This window comes from Alosa alosa, chromosome 1, assembly GCF_017589495.1.
Source record: "Alosa alosa isolate M-15738 ecotype Scorff River chromosome 1, AALO_Geno_1.1, whole genome shotgun sequence".
Classification (NCBI taxonomy): Eukaryota; Metazoa; Chordata; class Actinopteri; order Clupeiformes; family Clupeidae; genus Alosa; species Alosa alosa.
This window is the reverse complement of record NC_063189.1, coordinates 28,275,818-28,301,516: the sequence shown is the minus strand read 5'-3', so window position 1 is coordinate 28,301,516 and position 25,699 is coordinate 28,275,818. Positions and strand designations below refer to the sequence as shown.

The window sequence follows — 25,699 nt, the reverse complement described above, 5'->3', positions numbered from 1 at the left end:
TATTGCTCAGCCCCAGAGTATCCCTCCAACATGGCAATTATATTGCCCGATTCAGGACAGTCTGCCCTACACACACATGACGGGACACCGTGTGGACGGGGCCTGTGTCACTCCATCATGTCAGTATGTTGCCAACAACTTGGCCTGCACTGACCTATGCCATGCGTTCATGGGGGGCCTTACAATAAAATCATTTATGTGTACATTTAGTGACCGTACACCAACAAGGATTCCCGGGACACTGAAAGACCGGGGTACACCAAACTTGGTGGGCATATAACCCCACATTAATAGCATGGAACCATCGCTTTTCGTTTTGATCTGTAGCCCCCCCTGCTGGACTGGACCCCCCGAAAGGAGGGTAGGGCAGACACAGTTTTCTGTGAATATCTTGAGAACCGTAGGGCCTAGGATGAGCAATGTTTTGCGTATGTTTGCCTCCAGGGGTCATGTAAACCCATTCCATATGCATACATGTGCATAAACAGATACACACGCACACACATACATTCACAGTAATCCTACTTATGACACATACTCACACAGTAGACATATATACTGTACGCATGCATGCACATGCACACACACAGGCACATAAACAGTCAAACACACAAGCACATGCACGCACACACACCCACACACACATAAACATAAACATGTACACGCACACATGCACACAATTCAAGAATTTCTCAGAATTATGAACAGGCAAGATGGGGGTGGGGTTGTATAAAATGTATATTACATGTGAAATCTATGAACTAATCATGTTTTGGTACTTGTTGTCTAGCAGATACCAGTGAGAATTGAGTGTGCATAATGCAATTCAGTGAGACAGTTAGAATCATGCCTTTCAGCGTGACTTATTTGTGTGGAAAACATGTGCTGGACTGGGCGGCGGTCATATTTTGTACCGCTCTGCGGTACATCTAGTTTCATTCTACTTTTTTTTCACGACTTTCTGTCAGTTCAGTCACATACATACGACAGACTATTAGGGCCACACATGAAGAAAACACATATTTTTGCCATGATGAGAAGCCAAACCCAACATGTCGTTTAAAGACGACATGTCAACATTAAACACAACATTTTGAGAATAAAGTTGAAATATCATGTCAAATTTAATCTTTAGGATCTTTGGTGTCAGCAAAAGACAGCATTCCAGAAGAGGAGATTTTGTCCTTCAGTCATGTGCCAATGCCTCCACTACTCCCAATCAGACAACAGAGGTGATTGGTGAATTAAGATGCCAAGTGATGGCTGTACTTTTTGGTGGGAAGTCCACAGACTCTCTTACAACATTACGGCACAACACCCTCAGTAGTAAGGTTGTCTTTGTGTCATTATTTGTGACTCTAGAACGTCTCTCTCCAACTGAATCTGCTAGTAAGTTTCACAGCTTTTGAAAGTTATCCGCTGTAACTGTGTGCATTTCTGCATTCTGAATTTCCCCTGGGGATCAATAAAGTATCTATCTATCTATCTATCTAAGACACTCTTCTGTTAATGTAGATACGGATTACGCCTCACTGCTGCCTGTGGAACATTTGATGCATGCAACTATGTAATGCATGCCTATGCATGGGTTATGGTTCACTAAAATCACAGAACAGCCAGAACTATATATATTTTAAAAGCATATACCCTGTACATGAAATATAACATCAATCAAGTTATGTTCCCATCTTCCACCACACTTTGCATAATACATACTCTATTCTGTATAGGCGGATCTAGTGTACAACTGATACATTTTGGTATGTACAGTTCAGGGGAAACAAATTAAACATCCTAAACTATATATTTTCTGAAAGCATATAACCTGTACTGTAGATGAGACATAACACCAGTTAAGACATGTCCCATCTTCCTCCATGAATGCACAATGCATTGCCCTCTATTCTGTATAGGCGAATCTAGTGTAAAGTGGATACATTTGGGCATGTCCAGTGCAGGTAAAACAAATTAAACACCCTAAACAATGAACAATGAAAACATATAACCTGGAGATGAGATATAACACCAGATAAGACATGTCCCATCTTCCTCCATTCCATGAACAATACATTGCCCTCTATTCTGTATAGGCAAATCTAGTGTAAAGTGGATACATGTTGGCCTATATTGTCTAGGGAAATCAGATTAAACACCCTAAACTATATATTTTCTAAAAGCATATAACCTCTAGATGAGATATAACACCAGTTAAGACATGTCTTATCTTCCTCCGTGCCATGGAGATGGTTCATAATCCTGTTTTGCATTTGCTCTGTATTAAAACGCATTGATTTTAATATATGGCTGAAAAAGGTAGAGCATTGAAACATTTTCAATATTACCATTTAAAATCATATTCTTGTTTAATCTGACCACAATTTGACATCAATTTCACCCCTGTAGGCTGAATAGTAATTGAGATATAGCCATTTTAACCTCTTGACAGCCATTTTGGTGGCCATTTTGAAAATGACCCCTTTCCCAAGGTCAGATTTCACTAGATTTTTAGTATGTTATTTAGCCTGTCCAACAGTACCAGAATCCATGAAAAAAACTTTTGTAATTTCTTTAACGTTGAACCCTATATTGACCCGCCTAATGACTGAATCCGACACGCTAGGGGGTTAAACAGGCAACGCTTACAACGCTTCTTCGTACCTGGGTGGTTTTATACTGTCCGGCCAGTAATCAGTGCGAACGAACTCTGGTGTGTAACTAATCACCACGCCCCCCTAGTTAGCGGGAGCAGGGCAGTGTGGGACATGTAGGGAAAACAGGGAGACATAGGGAAAAGACAGGGAAACAAGGTGAACTGGCTACATGTGTACGTGTTTGTAGAAGAAAGGCAATGTCTGTTATGGTGTGCTATATTTTGTGTAGAGGAAAGGTGAGGATGTGAAGAAGTTGTTCTGGCAGGGGTGCTGTCCGTGCAGACAGAAAGGTTGTACGTCACTGTCAATGGGTGGATGGATTGGTATGACGATAGCTGTCACTTCAGGGTGTGTAAGTGAGATTTATTGTTTTTCTCTTCCTCTTCCTCTTTCTCTCTCTTGGTTTCTGTGTGTGTGTGTGTGTGTGTGTGTGTGTGTGTGTGTGTCTGTGCATGAGTAAGTGTGTGTGTCCGTGTGTTTATCTTTGCGTGCGTGTGTGCATGTCTATGTGTTTCCTCACAATTAAAACACAAATCCGGTCAGTTGTGTTGCCCCTGTGTGGCCACCTCTGCCTGACTAGGAGCAGAGAGGTGTGCACCTATGCTTTTCGGCTGCACTTCTTGGCAGGTTCGCTTGCGGGTGGATTTCAGAGGAGTCCCATTAAACCCTCCTAAGGGTCCTGCTGTCCTCTTCACCACTGTGACAGTGTCTGCAAATCCTGTCAGCTCTGCTTGCTCACTACCCACCTGCAGGGGAGAAATAGTCAAGTTCTGCATTGCCTTTTTATGTTTATCTCTCTTGTCTGACTCTTCTTCCTTCTCCTTTTCTGTCCTCCCTTCCACCCACAAAATATTTCTTCCTCCTCTTCTTCCCCTTGACATTCCCTCTCACTGTCTCACTGTTCATTGCCTCTTGACAAACACCACTGTTTTATCCTCTACCTTCCGTTTACCTAGAGGCAATTATCTATGAAAATCCTCTAAGGACAGCAAACATACTCAAGCATCCCCCCCACCCCCAGGACAGAGAAGCTTGTGGCAGACTATACAAACAACGTGCTACTGATTTCCACCGGCTTACTTAATAAGGCAACTCCTCGGTCCCCTCCTCTGCCTGCATTAATAACAATTAATAATTTAATTAATTAATAATAACAGGGTCCGGGGCCCGTTCGGCTCGGTTCAGCTCAGCTGGTGTGCACCCTGCAGCCGCTCTCCGACTCTGGCTGTGACGAGTGCCAGAAGGCTTGGCATGAGGAGCCTGACAGTAACTGTCATGTCAAGACAAAGTGCCTCCTCGCACCTCACACAAATCCTCCTTCTCCTCACATGGACAGCCAGGCCTGCTTATAAATAGATTGCCATCCTGCCACAAATGTGTGTGTGTGTGTGTGTGTGTGCACGCACATGGCTTGTTAGTTGTAAGTTGCTACATTATGCATGCAGCCTCACATTGGGGTGTCAGGCTCTGAAGCTCACAGCACCTACCTCCTCCCCCTCTCCTCCTCTATGTCTAGCTTTACACAGAGGAGGGTAACACCTTCACACCTAAGATGATACCTGTAGAGTATATTTAATTCTCTGTGTGTAGAGGAATGGAGAATTTGTGTGTGTGTATGTGAGCTTGAAGTGGATGCATGCGGTTCTCCATCCTCTAACTTTGCGATAGAAGAGGTGTGACATCCGAGGAGACACCATGCAGTGTGCTTATCAGTGTCATTAAAAATCCCCCCTATGTGCTTATGGCTGAGACTGCGTGGCGAAGCGGCCACTGACAGGCGCCCTTAGGTTACAGCGCTGTGTTCTTCTCTACTCTGCTACTGAGTAGGGACGTCCGCGTCATAGAGTTTCCCCTCTCAGCACTACTGTTGTCTCTTCACCAAGCAGATAAGTGCTTCTGCTGCAGTGAGAGTCACATCAGACACACACACACACACACATTTGAAGAGTAGAGGGAAGATCTGTTCTATTTTCCTCTCAGTAGGGCTAGTGAAGCGCAAAATATGTTTTTCAAATATCTCTCCCAGCAGAATAAGAATAAAAGCAGGGGGCCTTGATGAGGGTATCACTTTCTCTCTCTGTCTGTCTGTCTGTCTGTCTGACTCTGTAATGGTGCAGAGTGAGGACCCTGACACAGATAACAGCGTGTCAGATCTCAGTCCTCCTCTGTCTGGAGAGCGAGGCCCGGGCTCCTTTAGCTGCCGCCTGTGAACAGGAGCAAGTACCTCTTGGTTGCCGTGGCGGCAGCTTCAGTTTATTTTGGTCTGGAGACATCTGTCGCCTCCTGCTGTGGTCAGGCTGGCGTGTCCAGCAGCCAGAGGGCTCGTCAGGCAGAGGGCCACGCTGACACCCCTTCTACTGAGGTCCACCTCTGCTCCATATTTCATTAGTCGCTCATCTTGTGAAAGCTCACACTCTATTTGCTATTTGCTATCCCATCATTCAACAGCAGGTGTTCTATCATTCCCTTCTTTCTGTGTTTAAAGTGTTTGGTCTGGGAGGCCATGGTGTATAATTTGCCAAGCTCTCTTTGTGTGTCTCTCTTTCTGTCTGTTTCTCTTTCTGTCTGTTTCTCTCTTTCAGTGACCCTTCTCTCCTTTCTCTCCATCTCACTCACAAACAGGCACACACATTCTGTGTCATTCTCTCTCTTTCTCTCTCTGTTTTATTTTACCCCTCTGTCTTTCTTTCTCTCTCTCTCTCTCTCATCCCTCCCTTTCCCTTGTCTTCATCTCCCTCGCTGCCGTTCCCCGTCACGCTGTCGGAGGAGCTGCAGGTGGCAGCGTGGGCCGCCTCATGCCATCCCGGCCACTGAAATCATCTGAACTGTGAAATGTGTGCGCTGGCTTCAGAGAGAGAAAGAGGGGGAGGGGGGCGTGATGCGGGGGAGGGGGCGGCAGGGATGGAAAGAGGGGAGGGTGCTGTCTTTGACCTTGGGGTGTCCGTGTGTCTCTTGCAGACTGCGCCACGCGCTGCAGGAAGTTCCTGATCTCGCGGGTGGGGGAGGACTGGATCTTCCTCATCCTGCTCGGCCTGCTGATGGCGCTGGTGAGCTGGGCCATGGACTACACCATCGCCTTCTGCCAGCAAGGTGAGCTCAGGGGGAGGCTGCCAATCAGATGTAATTGGTTGAGGCACATTTGAAATGTTGCAGCGGAGCTTAAAAAAAACACAACCACACTCAATCATAATCTCACTAACATCTACACACACACACACACATGCACACACACACACACACACACACACACACACAACCTTTCGCTGTTCACCTCTCTTTGCCTGATGGAAAATCAATGAAAAGTTCATCTCACAAGTGCGTCAATGCTCCTGCAGACACCCCCACCCCCAACAGAACAGCAATGACAAATTGTTGTGCTCAGTGCTCAACTCCTCCACCCTGCTGTTCTCCCCTCATCGTCCTCTTCTCTGGTGATGGCGGGTGGGAAGCCCCAGGCTGCGGTGTAGCGATGCAGTGCGGTCCAGTATGGTGATCTGAGCCGTGCCGCTGGTGGTGGTGGTGGTGTCTCTGCTTTGTCTCCGCAGCTCAGAAGTGGATGTACGGGGGACTGGATAGAAACATGCTGCTCCAGTACCTGGCCTGGGTGACCTACCCCGTGGTCCTCATCACCTTCTCGGCAGGCTTCACGCAGATCCTGGCCCCGCAGGCAGTGGGTGAGACAGCTGTGCAGACACCGACTGACCGCCTCTGACCCGCTCTCCTGATGCTCTCCTTATCTCTCTCTTGGATTCTGCAGTGTTGTCAGTCTGTCTGTCTTCCCTCTCCCTTCCTGTCTCTGTCTCTCTCAGCCTGTTCCTCTACAGCTTCTGTGTGTGTCGTTACTTTTCTGTTTATAAGATATGCACACGCGCACACACAGACCCCACACACCCCACACACCCCACACACACACACACACACACACACACACACACACACACACACAGACAGACAGACATATGATAGATAGGTAGATAGATTAATACTATTACTACTACTACTAGATACTATTACTACTAGTGTATACACACACACACACTGGACTGGTTACATACTCTCCTTGTTGCCCCCCAACCCCAGGTTCAGGGATCCCCGAGATGAAGACTATCCTGAGAGGCGTAGTACTGAAGGAATACTTGACCTTTAAAACCTTTGTGGCCAAAGTCATCGGCCTCACATGTGCCCTGGGCAGTGGCATGCCCCTGGGGAAGGAGGTGAGAGAGAGACCCCTCATTATGTAGCTACTCTGAGAAGGCCCTTGGTGGCTAACAACTTACCTGCAGCACTTCCACATGGACGTTAAATGCAGTAGAAGCTCACTAACTAAAACAATAGTGAGGGGGGAAATGAGTGCCAATTATGAAGACCTTTGAAATGGCTCCTCTTGCATGTCATCTCTCTCCCTTTTCTCTCCTCTCTTCCCTTTTGCAGGGACCATTTGTTCATGTTGCCAGCCTGTGTGCTGCTCTCCTGAGCAAGTTCATGGCCTTGTTTGGAGGGATCTATATGGTAAGAGACACTTTCATATGAAGGAGGCATTAAAGAGCAAACCCCACCATTTCCTCAACACCTTCCAACCAACAGCCCCCATTCCCCTGGACCCCCGGGCCCACACCCCTGAAAACCCCTCAGTTTCTGGTGCTCTCTCTCTCTCTCTCTCTCTCTCTCTCTCTCTCTCTCCATACTAACCTCATGTCCTTGACACCCACACACCTCTCACATTTGTCTCACCTGAACCATCCCAGCCTGACACTCTCTCCACCCCAGCGGAGCACAGCACCAGGTGAAAAGATGAGGAGGAGAGAAACACTGACCCCAAAGAGACTAAGGTGTCCGGCGAGCGAGCGAATTAAGAGTCACACACACACGGGTCCTTTATACTAATATTAGTCCTTTAGACTAATGTGTGAAGTCATTGGCGCAAAGAACACGTTTTTTTCTTGAAAAGCCTCCGCCTTACACGCCGTGTATACTTCTCTGAGCCCATTTTAGCCCCGAGCTGCCTCCCACATTCAGGGCAGATTGGAGCCTTGCGTGAATGCAGCCCAGAAATAGCGGCAACTGATGTCCATCAGACAACTGAGGCCAGTTCCAGAGATGTTTGAAGGTGTATTCTTGCCCGAGGCTGAAATAGCGTAAATGCATCTATTGCTAAAAGATGCGCTTACCATTCCATACAAAATTATACCACTGATTTGTGAAAAGCCTCGTCATAGCAGTAGTCAAACGGATGTGTTGTGGATACTGCAGTATTTACATTCCCCTCTAGTTGTAAGCTTAGCTTCATTATTCATGTTTGTGAGCAGAATGACCTGTTTGCAATGAGTAAGCAGTTGTGTCTTGCTAGATAAGAACAGCTGGTCCCTGGCCTGCCATTGTCACAGCATGCTGAAGAAAGGGGCACCTCCGATTTGCAAGCACTGTATTGCTCGAACAGCTGTACGAGATAGAATAGGATTCTGACAAGTCTAAATGAAGTTTCCGTCAATCTTTCAAATTCACAAAGGCTGTGAACATACAAATTCAAAATAGCTGCAAGTGAATTCTGTGGGGTTGTCAAAGCTTTACAGAGCTCTCTCTCTCCTGTGCAGGCATGTCAACGGCACTTGATAGATTGTAGCCTGCGTTGCCAAACACTAGTGTCATTGTTACATTGTGCTTCATTTTCACCGTTCATTTCAATCGGCAATATCACAACAGCATTCTACAGGATGTGGTTCAACCCCTCTTGCTGAAGGGCATATTTTGTACCAGAATGTAAAAGAATGCTCCAGCTTGTAATCCCTATCGCCCTCATGTAGCCCTACATGATAAAGTGCTTCTGAATCTTTCACATTCTGTTTGTCTGCAGACAGTTTTAATTATGTAGCTTAAATGGCAGGAAGTTATTTATGAAGTGTGAGCCAATTATAAACTCATCACACATCACACAAGGAAATACAAAAACACCCACAGAGGATGGATTTAGGAAAACAATCTATACACTGCACTTCATTTGAATATTTTGTGTTCTGTTACCAGACTATGTTGAAACAAGAGTTTGATGCTGAGTGCATAAAGACAGATGACTAGCAGACAGCACTATGACATTTTGAGTGAACACAAAGCCAGGACCGTCTCCTCTCCAAATGGTGTGTGGAGGGAGTAGCCTAAGGCAGAGAGCCAGAACCAGCCTAGTGTGACAGACAGACCACCACTTGCAGGTGTTCACTATTATCCCTGTCTATTTCCACTTACTGCTGAAGGAAGAGCCCTTTGTGGGAACCAAGGTAAGAGTGCGTATGCGGGGAGTGACTGGTCCATGGGCTGAAAATTCAACATGTCCTTTAGAAGTACATGTATTCATTTTCAATGACTATGACTTCCCCCCTTTGTCATTTTTCTTTCTTTTTTCCGAATGTATTCTATTTTCTGTGTTGACCTAGTGACGTAATAAGTGATTGCAACCCCCCACAGCATTAGATGAATCACTATAGAACCCAGCTCACATTGGTCATTGGTCATTGGTCCATCCCATATCTCTGTCATGCCTCACTTGGACCTCGCTCATGCTGCTAGTTTGTCCTGTCCTTCCACCTTTTTTGTGTGTCCTCCCCTTCCCCCTCTTGAGTGTGTAAGCTTTTTGGGTAACTGCCATGTTAAATGTGAGTATGGGCTTTTGTGAGTTAGTGTGTGTGTGTGTGTGTAGGTGTGTGTGTCTGTTTGTGTATGTATGTGTGTGTGTGTGTGTGTCTGAAGAGCCCAATTTCTTGACACGCTGTCTCTGTACGAATGGCCGCGCCGCCTTCCCAAGGTGCATTGCGGAAGCGTAAACCACGCCTTGCCGCTCTCCATAGGAAATCAATGGGTTATGTGCGACGCGGTGGGCTTCGATGCGATAATGGACACGAGCCATCAGACCTACACGCAATAGCCAGCGTTACGAGACTCTATAATGTATAATACAGAGCACAATGTTAAGCATCGCCTCCGTAGCACTATTGAGAAGGCGTTGCTCTGCCGAGCACATGAAGAATCATGCCAGTAGCATTGCCGGTTCGAATCCAGCTTGAAGCTTCGTCCGCGGTGGCGGCCTGTGTCACGTCACACAGTTTCCCTTTATTACGCCGTCTCCCGGTCAGCGCGTTCCCTATTGCAGACAGCGACGAGAACTCTGAGCCCGCCGTGTTCGTGACTGTAACTGTTCACCTCCGTAGCATTATTGAGAAGGCGTTGCTCTGCTGAGCACATGAAGAATCATGTCAGTAGCCAGTATGACTGCTTATCATGTCGTGACAAAGTTTACATCAATCATCATCGTCTAATGTATCCTTATGTTGAGTTGTCCATTCTCTTTGCCCTAAAGTCATTTGTGCGCGAAGCATGTTTCAATTACAGTTTTTGCCCATTGCTTGAATGTATAGACAAATACTTGAAGCTTTTGTTACTATACCTTAAACACAATGTAACCATACCTTAAACAAAAGCGCTGCTTTGCACTTTAGTTCCAATTCTGCAACACACTTGCACCTTTCTGCAACACACTTGCTCCTGCACACTACACACTATTTCATACATAAGACACTTTGTTAAAGGAGAATTCCGGTGTGATATTGACCTAAAGTGTATTGAAACATGATACCGAGTGTGAACGTATGTCTCATAGTCCATCTCGGCTTGTCCCCTGCACTCCAAAATCTGGCGCTAGTTAGCCCGATGCTACCAACAGCTTTTCAATAGTGGTGCTTGACATCGGGCTAGCCATGCAAATAAATCACAGTTTTACACCCATTTACGAGGCTCAATGTATCTCCACACTTCATTGGTAGACTTCCGAGGGCCCTGACATTTAAAACGAGACATTGAGAACTTTGAAAAAGCACTGGTAGTTTACTTACAAGACGATTTATACAGACAGTATCTTTACGAAGTTTAGCGTTTGCAGCCATCTTGAATTTAGTCACGATAAGTCGAGCAACGAGTAAGTAGCAGCAACTGGAATCCATGCATTTCCACTGAATTATTTTTTGAATCTGATCCCTTATCATAGCTGTTCATTCTTACTCGTTGCTCGACTTATCGTGACTAAATTCATGTTTCAATACACTTTAGGTCAATATCACACCGGAATTCTCCTTTATGAAATGTCATGGGTACCATTCAAAATACAAAACACATTGGGTGATTTAAAAACACTTAGACACACACTTGAAAATACTTCAGCCAGCCACAAATAGGCCTCAGTTAAGTGATTTTGAGAACTTTGCGAGCATGGAGGCAGGGAGAGCAAGAGGTAGAGGAAGAGGACTACAAAGAGAGAGAGGAGTAGGATATAGTCGACAAGGCTATGCACGATATTTTAGAAACTTTGGTAGATCATGTGATAAATCATGGCCTGACAACAAGGGAAGCTGGGCAGAGTCCACCACATCTAAGCCTGTTTTTCTGTATTTATAGAAGTGAAATTTTGGTTTTATAGTATTTTTGTTTTACTGTATTTTTGCGTTACTGTATTGCATTTACTGTACTGTACTGTAAAGTATAGTATTGAGTTGATGTCATTTGTAACCTCAGTACTTCAATTTTTGGTTGTTGTGAAAACCTTTGGAAAAACAACATAACAAAAACTGTGTTGCATTGAGCTTCACAGAGTGCTAACTGATGAACTCAATGTTTGAGTGTGTTTTATATAAAGTACACTAGTGTGTTGCTGCTAATCTGAAAGTGTTTTCATATGATGCAAGTGTGTATCATTTTGTCATCAGAGTGACATTTGTCAGGTTTTGATAGCAGAGTTTCAATTCTAAATAGATGTGAATGGTTTATTTCCCAGTGTTGTGTCTTGTGTGCTTGTGTGTAAGCTTTTGACACAATGAGCCGAAATTTGCAAAAAGTGTTCAAGCAATGGGCAAAAACTGTAAGACAGTACACAAGCTATTTAATAAAGCGTTGACGTGTGTGTGTGTGTGTGTGTGTGTGTGTGTGTGTGTGTGGGTGTGGGTGTTTCTGTGTGTGCGTGCATGTGCGTGCGAACATTGGTGGTTTACATGCACAAGTGACAACATGAACTGACAACATGAACTGTGTTCCTATAGTTTACACAAGATTGATTTGTTTGGGCTCCCATAATTTACTATAATATTTCTTGTGGAAAGTATGATTCATGTGTAGAATGGGCACACAAGCACAGGAAAGTTGTAGGAGTGTGTGTATGGAGATGGATGAAATCTCCTGGATGAAAATTATACTCTTTCCCATTAATTTCCGGTTATTGTTGACCGTAAACAAAAAAAGTATGACCAAGTTGAATAAATCACTCAAAATTTTAAGAAAGTAGTTACAATTAATTTTATGTGTTCAAATGCCTTTTGTGAAGGATATCATAAGGTCTTGAGGCAATCTAATAAAAAATGCCATATTTATGGGACAGGGAATGTGTAAATCAGTAATTTTTGACCGGAACAGTGTTATCGGAACGTCACCTATTACCGCCCGCCCCCTATTTCCACCCTCTTACGTGTATGTGTCACTTAATATTCATTTCTATACAAACCCACACGGCAGATAAAGAAACGCAAGCATCCACACCATAAGTGTATCTAAATTAGCTATGTACCAACAATGACATTTTACTGTGACTCGAAGAGCTGTGTTGTAAGGCTGCATGTACAAATCTGCTTGGAGTTCCAGTGGAATTTTTTATTTGCGACAAGAATTCTCGGTCTAACCGTTGATGTGCCGTGTGAAAGGGCGGAAATAGGCACCCACCAGCCCAGCACTAAACTCCGAGCATGGTAAAAAAAAGCCCCGGTAAGAACGGTTCAAATCTACATACCTATGGCTACTGAAAAATGTAAGGTTCTTTTATCAAATGTTATTTTATTTGAAGTATTAAAAAACATCGTTGTTTTAGAATTTTCGAACGAAAGGGGCGGTAGTTGGTGCTTTTATGATAGAAGTGTGTATGTATGTATGTGTGTATGTATGTGTATGTAAATGAAATTGAATGTGTGTGTGTGATTTTGTACATTGTATGTGAATGTGAGTGATGGAGAGAATGTGTGTGTGTGTGTACTGTATGTGTCTGTGAGTGTGTGTGTTTGTGAATGTGTCTGTGTGTGTGTGTGTGTCTGTGTGTTTGTGAGTGTGTGTCTGTGTCTGTGTGTGTCTGTGTGTGAGTGTGTCGGTGAGCATTAGCTTTTCCTGTTGTTTTCCAGAACGAACTGAGGAACACGGAGATGCTGTCTGCAGCCTGTGCTGTCGGTGTGGGCTGCTGTTTCGCTGCCCCGATAGGAGGTGAGCGTGCTCGTGGCACACTGCAGATGGAACCTCTCGAAGCCCAGTACATTACATCACCACATTTACACCACTCACAGCATTCAACAAGCTGGGATGTGTTGTTTGCTGAACAACATTGTGAACTTTTGAACTCTGATATTTTATTCAGGGCCATTTCGGCTTGGAAACGTGGTGATGATGTAACAAAAAGTCTGTTTGCTTAGCTGCAGTCACAGACTGTTTCCACGGAGATTATTAACCATACTGGTAACCTTAAACTAAGTCTTAAAGGCATAGCTCACCTGCAACAGCCTACTAAAAATCTCCTGAACAATGTTTGCCTGTCGTAGACCTCTGAAGTTTGCCTACAAAAAAGCTGCAATCTTTGAGATCTGGTATCTTACGATTTTTCTCATGGGAAAATAACATGGGGTTTTTGAATTATCGCACCTGTTAAACTGCCGGGAAAGCTGTCGGGATGGAGAAGTCTAAAATGCAGATGTTTTGCTCAACACACTTTTGTCCTCTGCCTTCGAGATGCTCCTATGATCTTCGGTATGTTAAGATGACAAACTTAGATTTTTGCTACCCCAGAGCTATCTTGAAATGCAACCTAATAGGTAGTTAGCTTCAATTAACACAGGGTTCCCATTATGTGGGCAAAGATGGCAGCTTTGGTTCTTTTTTGTAGGCAAACTTCAGAGGTCTATTGACGCACAAAAAGGATTCATTACAAAAAGTTTTTTTCATTTAACATGGCTCTTTTGCATTCAAGCCTGAGGATGCCCTCTCAGCCTTGAGAAATATGTGAAAGTGATCAATGGAGTTGTCATGTGAACCAGAGTGGAACAGAGAGAGTAGGCAACTTATACTATACAAATATCATAAATCAGAAAATCCGAAGGACATTATCCTCTGGCATTTTGTGGGTAGTTTCGCAATCAGGGTAAGCGCAAAAGTCAAATAATAGTAAAAAAAAAGAAAAATATAAAACACACAAGGTAATAGTACAGTACTTTTTGTTTCAAAGTGTTTAAAAAGTAATAATTGAAAGACATAAATAACAACAGAATGATTACTCAGTGATAGTGATACTAGTCAAGCATGCAGTGAACAGCAGCACTCTATGGAGATTCTTGAAGTAGTTCCAAAGTGCGCGCTCACACATATATTTCCTTTCAGAGCCAAAATACCCGACCGCATGAAACACAGAGGAGTATATACAGTTGAGCTCATAAGTTTTTGAACCCATGCTAAAGTTGACTAAAAAGAGGAATAAAAAATCATCTTTTGGAAATTGATCTTGAAGGCACACTATGCAGGTTTTTTAGCTTAATATGCAAGTTTTTTAGCTTAATTTACCTTAATTTAACAGCTTCAGAGTCATAAAAAAATGGTTATATGACTTTTTTCGGGTTGAATGGTGGCCGTCTCCCCCTAGCGCCTGTGAGCGGAAAAACCACCCTTGCAACTTTGGGGCGGCGGGCCGACGGCCTCAGTGTCAAGAAGTATAACGAGTGTAACGAATTGCTTTACTGCATTCAAATACACATACACGCCAGCAGAGGCGGACAGAGTACACAGCTTCATTACTTGAGTAAAAGTACAGATACCCTTTGCTAAATTTTACTCAAGTAAAAGTAAAGGTACAACAGTCAGATGTCTACTTAAGTAAAAGTACTGAAGTACTTGTTTTTAAAAGTACTTGAGTATCAAGAGTACAAGAGTAGCCTACATTTTTTTTTTTTTTTTTTTTTCAAATATTGCATTACTACTGCCACAGTGCTTACATTTATGTACAGAAACGTCCTACATGGCGTTATGAAAAATGTTAATGTTAATACCTTGGAGAATGTAAAAGGAATTGAAAGTAAAATCAAGTAATTTTCATCTTTTTACCATGTTGCCAGGGATGGGCAGTATTTCTAATACATGTATTTATGTATTTCAAATACAAAATACTATTTTGTAATTGAAACACTTGAAGCGAAAACTATCATTAACTTGTTCAGAAAATTTAAATAGTCTGGTGAGGTGGGGCCACAGGTTGGCACATTCCCGGGATGGACCTGCTGTGTCTTCATCCATTGTTTCGTCCATGGTTTTGTCTCTTATCTACAGTAAATCTGACCATGGAGTTGACTTTGGCGGAAAGCTGATGGTGATTGCTGATAGGCTGTCCCAATCAGTGGCGCCTGCACAATCCAATCATCTTTGAGAGGGAAACAACAAATTGAGGATTTCTGAGATTTTTCTTTTTTTCCTTTTTTTTTAGAAGAAGTAACGGGTACTCACGGTTATGGATAGAAATTAAGTGGAGTAAAGAGTACAATATTTGCCTCTCAAATGTACTTGAGTAAAGTCATGAGTACTCCCCAAAAATGATACTTGAGTAAAGTACAGATCCCTCAAAATTGTACTCAAGTAAATGTACTCCGTTACTGTCCGGCTCTGCACGCCAGGCACCGGCTAGAAAAAGGTAGCGATTGAGTTTCTCAGACATTCATCATGACAGAGCCAGCGAAAAAGAAGCAAAAACCGAGAAAACAGTAAGGAAATTGCCAATACTGCATAGTTTACCTTTAATACCTTAAGTAAAAAAATGAGGAAATATCCAACCTTTCACACTTTGAATGCCGCGCTGTTTTCGGAAGCTTTGGCCCAGAGTGCCAGCAATCTAGATCATTGTTGGTGATTTTTGTAGAGCCACAGCGTATTCTATGTTATAGCTATGGCTCGTTTGACATGTGAGACTTTAAGCTCTCAGTGGGTACAAACCGTTTATTTGTACATGCCTCTTTTCCTGAGAAATCCCTAGCTAAACAGTGGCTAATTTTCAGCAAAATCCCTGTTTTTTTTTTTTTTTTTTCTAGAAATGGAGATAGAGCGTCTTTCATGAAATATGAAGTGTTGCCTGTAAAGTTTCCGGGAAGTGACCTAGTGAAACCTGGCGAGACTGCCACCTAGTAATAAACGCATGAAAATAAATGGCTAATAAATGGTTTTGACCTGACGTGCATGCGTCACTGATTCGACCCAAAGCGGCAAAAAAAAAAGCCAAGTTATGATAAAATGTCCAGATTGTGCGTTTTCATGAGTTTTCTATTGTCATCTATTACAGTTCTATTCATCATAGTTACCAAAATCGAGAGTGTCTATTTTCGTCATAAAAAAAGCTAAAAACGCAATATTGCGTTTTTGGCACTCAAGGCATGGGAACAAAAAACACAATATTGCATTTTTGACACTCAAAGTGGGGACACCAATTTTCTTTGTGAATGAATAATGTATCGTAAATGAATAAATGCTTTTATTTAAAATACAGGGGGCATAAGTATTCACAACCCTATGTTAAATTTCCATAGAGGCAAGCAGATTTTTATTTTTAAAGGCCAGTTATTTCATGGATCCATGGTACTATACATCCTGATAAAGTTTCTTTGGCCTTTGGAATTAAAATAGGCCCACATCATAACATACCCTTCACCATATCTCACGATTGGCATGGGGTACTTTCCATAAGATCATCTCTCAATGCAAATTAAACCAGCTATTATGCTAACTGAAATAAAACCATGCCAATCTCTAGGTATCATTGTGAGATGTATTTCGTAATATCTTTATTCTAATTATGTTTCCAATTAATCGTGTAATTTGTAATGTTTTGCATGGATGTGCGCTGTTGCGTGTTCGTGGATGAGAGAAGCAGGGTGCCAATATGACTTGACAATGTGCTCTTAAAATAACATATAAACAACTCGCCATGGATTTCTGACCAGGTTTCTCTTGGTCAGTGGCGTAATGTGTTTCAGGTAGTGTACGATAGTGATTTTAATATAATACGCCAGAGAAAAAAGACGAGCATGGCGAAAAACTCGGGTCTATGATAGGAACAAGCTTTGCATTGTGATGATTATAGACTTTCCGCCAGGTGTTGCATCACGAAAATAGGGCCCCCATTGAACAGCAGGACTTCTTACAATTTAAATTGGCTGAATGACTGAAATCAAGATCAAATACAAAGGCTGAATATTATGAATATCTTAACACAGCACACATGTAAACAATTTCCACCCCCTACAGTAGCTGTGTGGTATGTGTGTAAACCTCCCTCCCGTTGCCTTAAGAGAGGTGCTACAAAAAGACACTAGAACCCATAGGTGTTAGCCTCCTTGCTAGTATAAGTATAGTATAAGTATATATACTTTTTTGATCCCGTGAGGGAAATTTGGTCTCTGCATTTAACCCAATCGGTGAATTAGTGAAACACAAACAGCACACAGTGAGGTGAAGCACACACTAATCCCGGCGCAGTGAGCTGCCTGCTACAATGGTGGCGCTCGGGGAGCAGTGAGGGGTTAGGTGCCTTGCTCAAGGGCACTTCAGCCGCTGCCCACTGGTCGGGGCTCGAACCGGCAACCCTCCGGTTACAAGTCCGGCGTGCTAACCAGTGGGCCACGGCTGCCCTAAGGACTCCCTCCTCCTAATCTGAGGTGATGCAAGGATTCAGGGGTTTGAGCCTGGATGGTATGCAGGCCTGAAGAGCAGTCAGCACAACACAGGTTACACACAGATGAGATTGGGTAGAGTATATGTGTATTAATATGTGTGGTGGTCAAACCTGTGGCGCTATTGAGTGTGGCCTTGGTGTGTGTGTGTGTGTGCCAGGTGTGCTCTTCAGCATTGAGGTGACGTCCACCTTCTTTGCGGTGAGGAATTACTGGAGAGGCTTCTTTGCCGCCACCTTCAGTGCCTTCATCTTCCGAGTGCTGGCCGTGTGGAACCAAGATGAGGGTGAGGCCAGCAGCAGTCATGTGGAACAGAATCAAAAGTGGGTCATCATTTGTGGATCATATCATAGCTCCCTCTCCCCCCTCTTTTTTTATCTCTCCTTTCTTTTTTCCCTCTCTCGCTCTTTCTCTCTCTATCTCTATTTCTCTCCTCTCCTCAGAGACAATCACTGCTCTCTTTAAAACGCGTTTCCGCCTCGACTTCCCCTTTGACCTCCAGGAGCTTCCAGCATTTGCTGTCCTTGGGTATGTCCTGTATAGTAACCTCCAACACATCCAACAAATTCTACTCACTAAAACCTTTAAGCGGTGCTCACTGTCGAGGTGTAGGAGGCATGTTGGCAATTCTCATGTCTCCCCTATTCACTTACTGTCTGTTACATACAGGGATGAATATCTCCTCTGATTTCTTTGCTCTAAACATGCAAGTTAGAAGTGAATAACAGACAACTTTAGTTGTTTATTTATTCCAACTTATAGGAGAAATCCAGCGAGATTTCACATAGATCTCTGTTTGTCAGGGTCACCAGAAAAAAACGAAAACAATCGGTTTTACCTAGCTCGAGATGCTACAACCAGCAGCTATCACAGCCAGGCAGCTACAGTGCTACTCTTTGTCGCATGTCCCATTTAACTTTGTGCATAAGCTAAAATTGTTTACGCTGACCATACTCTTAAAAACGCATAATGTTTTATCATGCTAATAAGCTGCTCCACCATGCATGCACACATCTTGAGCAATGACCGAACATTAAAACCAGAAAGCAGCCTTTATCCACAATCCATAGAAATAGGAATTTATCAACTTCACCACTTCAATATTTAGGCATCAACTGCTAATTTGTACTTAAAGCTGCAGTTGGCAAGATTTTTTTGATCATATTCACTGAAACCGACACTATGCTCCGACAGAACAACATAATTCAGCCGGTTTTAGAAAAAAAACCTTATACCTCCACCTAGAGCCTTTTGCAAAAATCCACAGCTCCCGGTTCTTCTGGTCCAATCAGAGCAGGGCTGCGTGAGATCTGACTGTCAATCACAGTCTGGTGCACACTGACGAGCACAAACTCGATGAGAGGATGCTCGGTGGTAGTAGGGGAGGGGCATGAGAATTCCCCTCAATCTACCAGACTTGCCAACTGCAGCTTTAAATTAAAAATACTTTCTGCATCAAACTTAATTTATTATGAAGTGACTGTTTTTTCATGTAAACAACATGTGTTACATAAACACAGAATTTCTCTTTCATTTTAACAATGTAGCATGTGTATGTTAACAATTATTGTAGAATAGAAATGGATAAAAGGTTTGAAATACTTAACAGTACCAGTCAAAGGTTTGGACACACCAGCTAATGTCAACATGTTTTTTTCCTTTATCTTTATCTTTATTTTTGCAGAGTAGGTGGTTAAGATTATGAAATAGCCCACATGGATTTATGTTGTAAGCAAATATTTTAAATTCTTCAATGTACAGACCCTTACAGAAATTTCAGGTTCACTAATGCCAAACTTCTCATTGTTGCCAGAAGTTTGCCTGTAGCGGCCAACATTGGCAAACTTCTGGCAATATTTTCTACTGAACTCATTTGTTTCCCACAAATCACCCACAAGATTGCTGCAAATCTGCTACAAACATTTCATTTTTGTAAGGGAAGCTTTTATCAGTCTCTCAACAAACTTTACATGTCAGCTGGAATTGATTTCCAACAGTCTTGATGGATTTCCTAAATATTTTGAGCACTTGTTGGTGCTTGTCTTTCACTGATTTTAATTGAAAAGAATGAAGTTGGCTTTAATAATGTTGTCATAGAGGTGATAATATTAAATGTGACGCATGGAAATAATATATCTCTAGAGACCTTTGTCTTCTGTCATACTTTGGATGTTGTAGGTATTGTTGTACAATGTAGGAAAAAAGGAATCAAAGAAAAAACTATGAATAAGTGTGTGTGTGTGTGTGTGTGTCCAAACATTTGATTTGTACTGTAGATTAGATAAGATTTAACTTCATGTCAGAGATAATAATTTACAGGACTGTGATTGTTATCATATGCTATAAGTGTCAACAGTGGGGCAGTTAAGCACAAAAATTGATCACTTTGTGATAAAAGCATGATATTTGATAGAAAAACTCACAAAGGGGGTCTGATAAGATTTAGAATTGTTGGCACCTTGGATTTTTCCCCCTGGGGGCCTAGGTGGCCATTTTTAAAAATGTCAGACAAACATAGGTTTTGTTAGGTGAAAAGGGATTGAAAGCAGAAACTAACAACTAATACAGTTACATACCATAAATTGATGTAATTCTTTACACATACTATACCGAGGATTGCTTCATATCCCCGTATCCGGTAAGGTCTGCTGTTTATTCTGGTTTGCCATGTGTTGAGTGAAGCGTTCGTGAGATATACCACAGAGAGTAATGATGGGAGATGGACGAAGTGGAAATATGATGACATTTCAGGTATATCCAACGTTAATTTTCTCACAAACAGTTTATCACAGCACCTACAGTAGCCGCTAATATCATTGGAAAGCCCCGGTACTGCCCCATGTATCTGTGTGATAAGTACTTCATGAGCAATTCAATTCAATTCAATAATGGATGTGAATTTTCACACATATTACTATATATTTTTAGGGCCTAACGACGTCCCTGTCTGGTATTTTCCCACCTCTGGTCTGGGGTCATGCCAGCAGTTTTAATGTCCATACTGTACCACATCCCTGTCATGTGCTGCCATTCGTGATGCCATGGGTAACAGTAACAGTGCTGTGAAGACACTCACCAGACAAATTACTACAGTAACACTATAAGATTTCTATAATAATATTATAGTCCCAAAACACTACCGTTCATTTTCGCACGGGATGTTTTAATATAGGAAGATGTTCATGTTAGCACTTTTCTCATTGACAAACCTGGACAATTACAATGCATTGTTATAGTGAGACCATTACAGTTCCATGCTGCACCACCTCTGGTCAGTAGTTTAGACTCGTGACTCAGACTATCAGAAGCAGTCGGAGAATGAATGCTTCTGAATTCTATTTTGCTGTTGACAGAGTTTTGCTCTTTCCTCAGGATTGCCAGTGGCTTTGGGGGTGCTCTGTTTGTTTACCTAAACCGAATAATTGTTGAATCCATGAGGAAGCAGAAAACAATCAACAAGTTTTTACTGAAGAAGTAAGTGCTTTAAAGGATAGATGATAGTCTTGACAGGTGACTCTAGAGTTGAGGGCTGAGTCAGCGGTACAAGCCCTGCATCTTTCACACAGACATTATTTTATTTGTCTCATGGCACCACACAAATAAATGATTTTTTACAAATTTATGATTTTTTATTTTTTATGTGAATGCAATGTACAGTATGTTGTACTTTTTGGGGATTCGGCAGTGATTCAGCAGTGCTATTTTCTCAGCATAGAGCATGCAACTACCCTTGGTGCGTAAATAGCTCTTTGATGTGTCCCTGTGTAATTTTCCTCCTGTCTGCTGAAGTCACCGATTTAAGCAATCTAAGGTCATAATGACAGAGAAATCATTAGAATGAGAGGGAGAGACGTTATTGCAGCTGCTCTTAAACCCACACTCATCCTCCGGGGAGATGCAAAGCCGTCCAGTGTGTTCACTAAAGCTCACATCATGTGTACACAGCACCCAGCACCCAGCACCAGTTAGACACCAGACTAAAGCTGCATGCCAATCAAGGGATTACTGTGACCTTCAGTCAGTCAGCGTGGACAGGAGTGGAAGGAAACAAATACATTGTTTGCAGCCCTTTACCTATTCTTCAGCACTGCACCCTTCTCATCAAACCAGGACTCATTCTCTGTCACTCACTCCCTTTCTCTCTCACTCCCTCTCTCTCTCTCCCTCTCACTTTCTCTCTCACTCCCTCCCACTCTCTCTCTTCTTCTCAATCTCTCCCTCCCTCTTACTTTCTCTCTCTCTCACTCTCTCTCACTCCCTCCCTCTCTCTCTCTCACTCCCTCCCTCTCTCACACACAGGCGGCTGGTGTACCCTGCTCTCGTCACCCTGCTGGTGTCCACCCTCACTTTTCCTCCAGGGTTTGGGCAGTTCATGGCTGGACAGGTCTGTTTACTCTAATCTCGGTCTCCATCCCACCTCCTCACAACTAGCTTTCTTTTCTCCCTGTAAACTATTCCACTAATGGTTGTAGCAGTGCTAGATATGATTGATCAGTAGTTATAAAAACTAAGTTTGCTGCATTCTCCCAAAGCACAAGTTCTGGTGAGATTCATGTCCACTGTGCTCTGAGACTAAATTAGATTGGGTTTTAAATGTGACTCACCCAGCCTGTTTTAGTTGCCATGCAGTGTTGTGACGTGCTGTGTTTTCGCTTTTCCACAGTTAACTCAGCATGAGTCTCTGGTGGCACTCTTTGACAACCGCACCTGGTACAAGCAGGGAGTAGCGGAGGAGTTTGACTTCCAGCCTGAGGCCTGGAAACACCCCCAGCTCAATGTCTTCGTCACTCTCCTCCTCTTCGTCGTCATGAAAGTGCGGCTACCATTTTTCTCTTTCTCTGTGTGTGTAGAGGATATGTATGAATGTCTGATAGATTGGCTGGTGTTTTAGTGTTTGCAGTTGGAAGTGTTTGTATCTCAAGTGTAGATGCTTGTGCTAATGTGTATACAAGTATATGTCCCTGAGTGTGGAGTGTGTACTGTATCATGGTGCCTGGCATACTTCCTGTTTAGGTAATAATGTAAGACGGACTACATTTTTTCTCATAGTTTTGGATGTCAGCAGTGGCAACCACCATGCCAGTTCCCTGTGGAGCTTTCATGCCAGTCTTCCTCATAGGTAAGCACTGGTGATCTATACACGGAATTGTGTGAATGTGGCCCTCTGAGAGAGATCAGCATTCGACTGCATCCCCCATTGACCCCACAAGCAGAGAGCATGTCCATTTTACACAGATGCTATAGATGTTGTTTGGTTGTATTTTGTTGTTAAGTATGGACACTACCATGGCTGTGCATACACACAGGTCATTTTGGCAGGTAAACTGCACATCGTCTTTATTTCGATTTTTATCCCACTCCACTTCATGTCTTGGTTTGTGTCTAACTTGTGTTTTTTATCTTTGCCATTTCCTCCATATATCATCTCCATCAATGTTTGACTGACAAACCAAACCCTCTGGTGTATAACATTACAAAACTCCTCCAGCTATGTTGGTCATGGAACACAGGCGTGATCGAAAAATAATTCATGTGAGTATCATTTGCAGGTTTTTTGCCGAGTGAAATATCTGCAAATTGTAAGCAAACAGCGGACCTTGGGGTTTAACTTCAGTTTTTAACAGTGTGTGTGTTTGTTTGTGTGTGTGTGTGTGTGTGTGTGTGTGTGTGTGTGTTTGTGTGTGTGTAGGAGCTGCATTTGGACGTCTCGTTGGAGAGAGCATGGCGGCCGTTTTTCCTGATGGCATAACCGCCGACGGCACCGTGTATCCCATAGTACCTGGCGGCTATGCAGTTGTAGGTCAGTATCCCCCATGGCATTCTGGTTCATGTCCAACCCCCCATCACAACCCCCCGCTAATGTGTGTGTGTGTGTGTGTGTGTGTGTGTGTGTGTGAGAGAGAAAGACAGAAAGGGAGAGAGAAAAAAAGCTATCAAATGTAACCACCGTGGTCATTGTGGCTCTATCCTGACTCCAAATAATGGAGCCTGCGGGTAGCGGTGAGCAGGAGTCATGCATATTTCATCACCCAACACTGACGGCCAGACAAATGAAATCTCGTCGGTGGAAATGGATGCCGCTGCTCTCCACGCGCTGGGCACTGGAGCAGGAAGGAGTCGGGCCTGCACAATAACAAATCAAATGGCTTGCTGACACTGGCTCGGGGCTGTGGAAATGTGACCGTGTGTTTTTGTTTTGTGTGTGTGCGTGTGTTTGTGTGCGTGTGAGTGTGCCTGTGAGTGTGCGTGTGTGTATGTGCATGTGTGTGTGTGTGTGTGAGAGAGAGAGAGAGAGTGACTACTATATGTACAAGTGTGTTTTTGTTTGTGTGTGTTTGCATTCTTGTATCACGTCTTATAACTGCATCTGCATGTGAATGTGTGTGTCCATGTGTGTGTGTGTTTGTGTGTGTGTGTGTGTGTGTGTGTGTGTGTGTGTGTATGGGTGTGTCCACCTCAGGTGCGGCAGCTCTTTCAGGGGCTGTCACACACACCGTGTCGACAGCGGTGATCGTGTTCGAGCTGACCGGTCAGATTTCCCACATCCTACCCGTGATGATCGCTGTGATCCTGGCCAACGCTGTGGCCCAGAGCCTGCAGCCCTCGCTCTACGACTCCATCATCCGCATCCAGAAGCTGCCCTACCTCCCCGAGCTGGGCTGGGGGCAGGAGTGAGTCCCTCCACCCGCCTATCTGCCTGTCTGTCTGTCTGTCTGCCTGCCTGTCTGTCTGTCTGTCTGTCTGTCCACCTGTCCACCTGTCCACCTGTATCTATGTCACGCTCTCCTACTCATCTGCCTGTCAGTCGGCCATTTTTGGATTTGAGGTCCTCTCTTCCCTCTCTTCTTTTGACTGTGTAACACTTTCTCTTCCTTTCTTTGGCCCTCCTTAGTCTCTTTCACTTTCCACCTCTCTCTCTCTCTAGACCCTTATTAGTCTCTTCCTCTCTCTCTCTCTCTCTCTAGACCCTTATTAGTCTCTTCCTCTCTCTCTCTCTCTCTCTCTCTCTAGACCCTTATTAGTCTCTTCCTCTCTCTCTCTCTCTCTCTCTCTCTCTAGACCCTTATTAGTCTCTTCCTCTCTCTCTCTCTCTCTCTCTAGACCCTTATTAGTCTCTTCCTCTCTCTCTCTCTCTCTCTCTCTCTGACCCTTATTAGTCTCTCTCTCTCTCTCTCTCTCTCTCTCTCTCTCTCTCTCTCTCTCTCTCTCTCTCTCTCTCTCTCTCTCTCTCTCTTTCGGCCCCCTCTGTGTGCCCAGGTTATTTGGAAATGTACAGCATACTGTAATGCTTTTTCACCTGGGCCTCGGGAAAGGAAAACCTCTTGAGAGAATTAGACCTGTACATGTCCATCTGTCTGCGTGTGTTTTTGTGTGTGTATGTATGTATGTATGTGTGTGTGTGTGTGTGTGTGTGTGTGTGTGTGTGTGCACTTTGATTTTATCCTGGTGGAGCATCCTAAACAATCAACTGACCATCTGTTGGCAGTTAGGAGAGTGGATCATGTTTAGGGTAACATCACTGACCAGCATTTGTGGCGAGACGATTCATTTGGCAACCAAAAAACAGTTTATGGATCACAGAGAATGGACAACTGAAATATATATATACCAATCATACCTTTTATACAATTTTATACTGCAAATTTTGTACAATTTACCTTTCTGCCATATTTGTGCCATGTCTCAATTCAATTGGACCCTTAACATAATTTATAATCCATGAATCCATGTCTTGTTGGATATGTACCTGGTCTTGATTATTCTGCTGTTCAGCTGGCCTCTCTCCTCTATGTGCTGCTGTAGGAAGTATAATATCAGAGTAGAGGACATCATGTTGCAGGACGTGCGTCACATCACTCTCACCTCCACCTATCGCCACGTCCAGGATGCCGTGAGCACAGCCCAGCTCAAAACACTGGCCCTGGTGGAGTCCAATGGTGAGCACTACTCACATGTACTCACATCCATGTCTGGGAAAGTCCGGCTCCAGGAAATATAAGTCCTATCACATATTTGACCATTTACTAAACCACCTTATATAAAGTGACACAGGTCTTTAGCCAGGAGTTCTACTTTCTGGAGCCAGAGTTTCCACGTCTGATGCCTGCATATACATTCAAACTACCTACACCCCATAGACAAGAACAAGCGCACACACACACACACACACACACACACACACACACACACACACACACACACACACACACACACACACACACACACACACACACACACACACATACATACATACAATATACATACATACACTGTAACCGATGT

The 25,699-nt window shown here is 43.5% G+C and overlaps 1 protein-coding gene across 4 annotated transcripts in view; it reads left to right on the top strand.

Annotated features, from left to right (window-relative positions):
* clcn2a (chloride channel, voltage-sensitive 2a) overlaps positions 1-25,699 on the top strand; it is a 123,631-nt gene that overhangs the window by 88,454 nt on the left and 9,478 nt on the right. For 3 of the 4 annotated variants that reach the window (XM_048246671.1, XM_048246662.1, XM_048246679.1), the window contains exons 3-17: positions 5,610-5,741; positions 6,197-6,325; positions 6,732-6,865; positions 7,083-7,160; positions 8,891-8,920; positions 12,848-12,926; positions 17,577-17,702; positions 17,860-17,944; positions 20,789-20,890; positions 21,716-21,800; positions 22,080-22,229; positions 22,466-22,535; positions 23,106-23,216; positions 23,877-24,087; positions 25,220-25,353. In XM_048246671.1, the coding sequence (XP_048102628.1) occupies positions 5,610-5,741; positions 6,197-6,325; positions 6,732-6,865; positions 7,083-7,160; positions 8,891-8,920; positions 12,848-12,926; positions 17,577-17,702; positions 17,860-17,944; positions 20,789-20,890; positions 21,716-21,800; positions 22,080-22,229; positions 22,466-22,535; positions 23,106-23,216; positions 23,877-24,087; positions 25,220-25,353 (1,656 nt within the window). The remainder of the gene's footprint in view (positions 1-5,609; positions 5,742-6,196; positions 6,326-6,731; positions 6,866-7,082; positions 7,161-8,890; positions 8,921-12,847; positions 12,927-17,576; positions 17,703-17,859; positions 17,945-20,788; positions 20,891-21,715; positions 21,801-22,079; positions 22,230-22,465; positions 22,536-23,105; positions 23,217-23,876; positions 24,088-25,219; positions 25,354-25,699) is intronic. The other variant, XM_048246655.1, reaches the window with a different exon arrangement.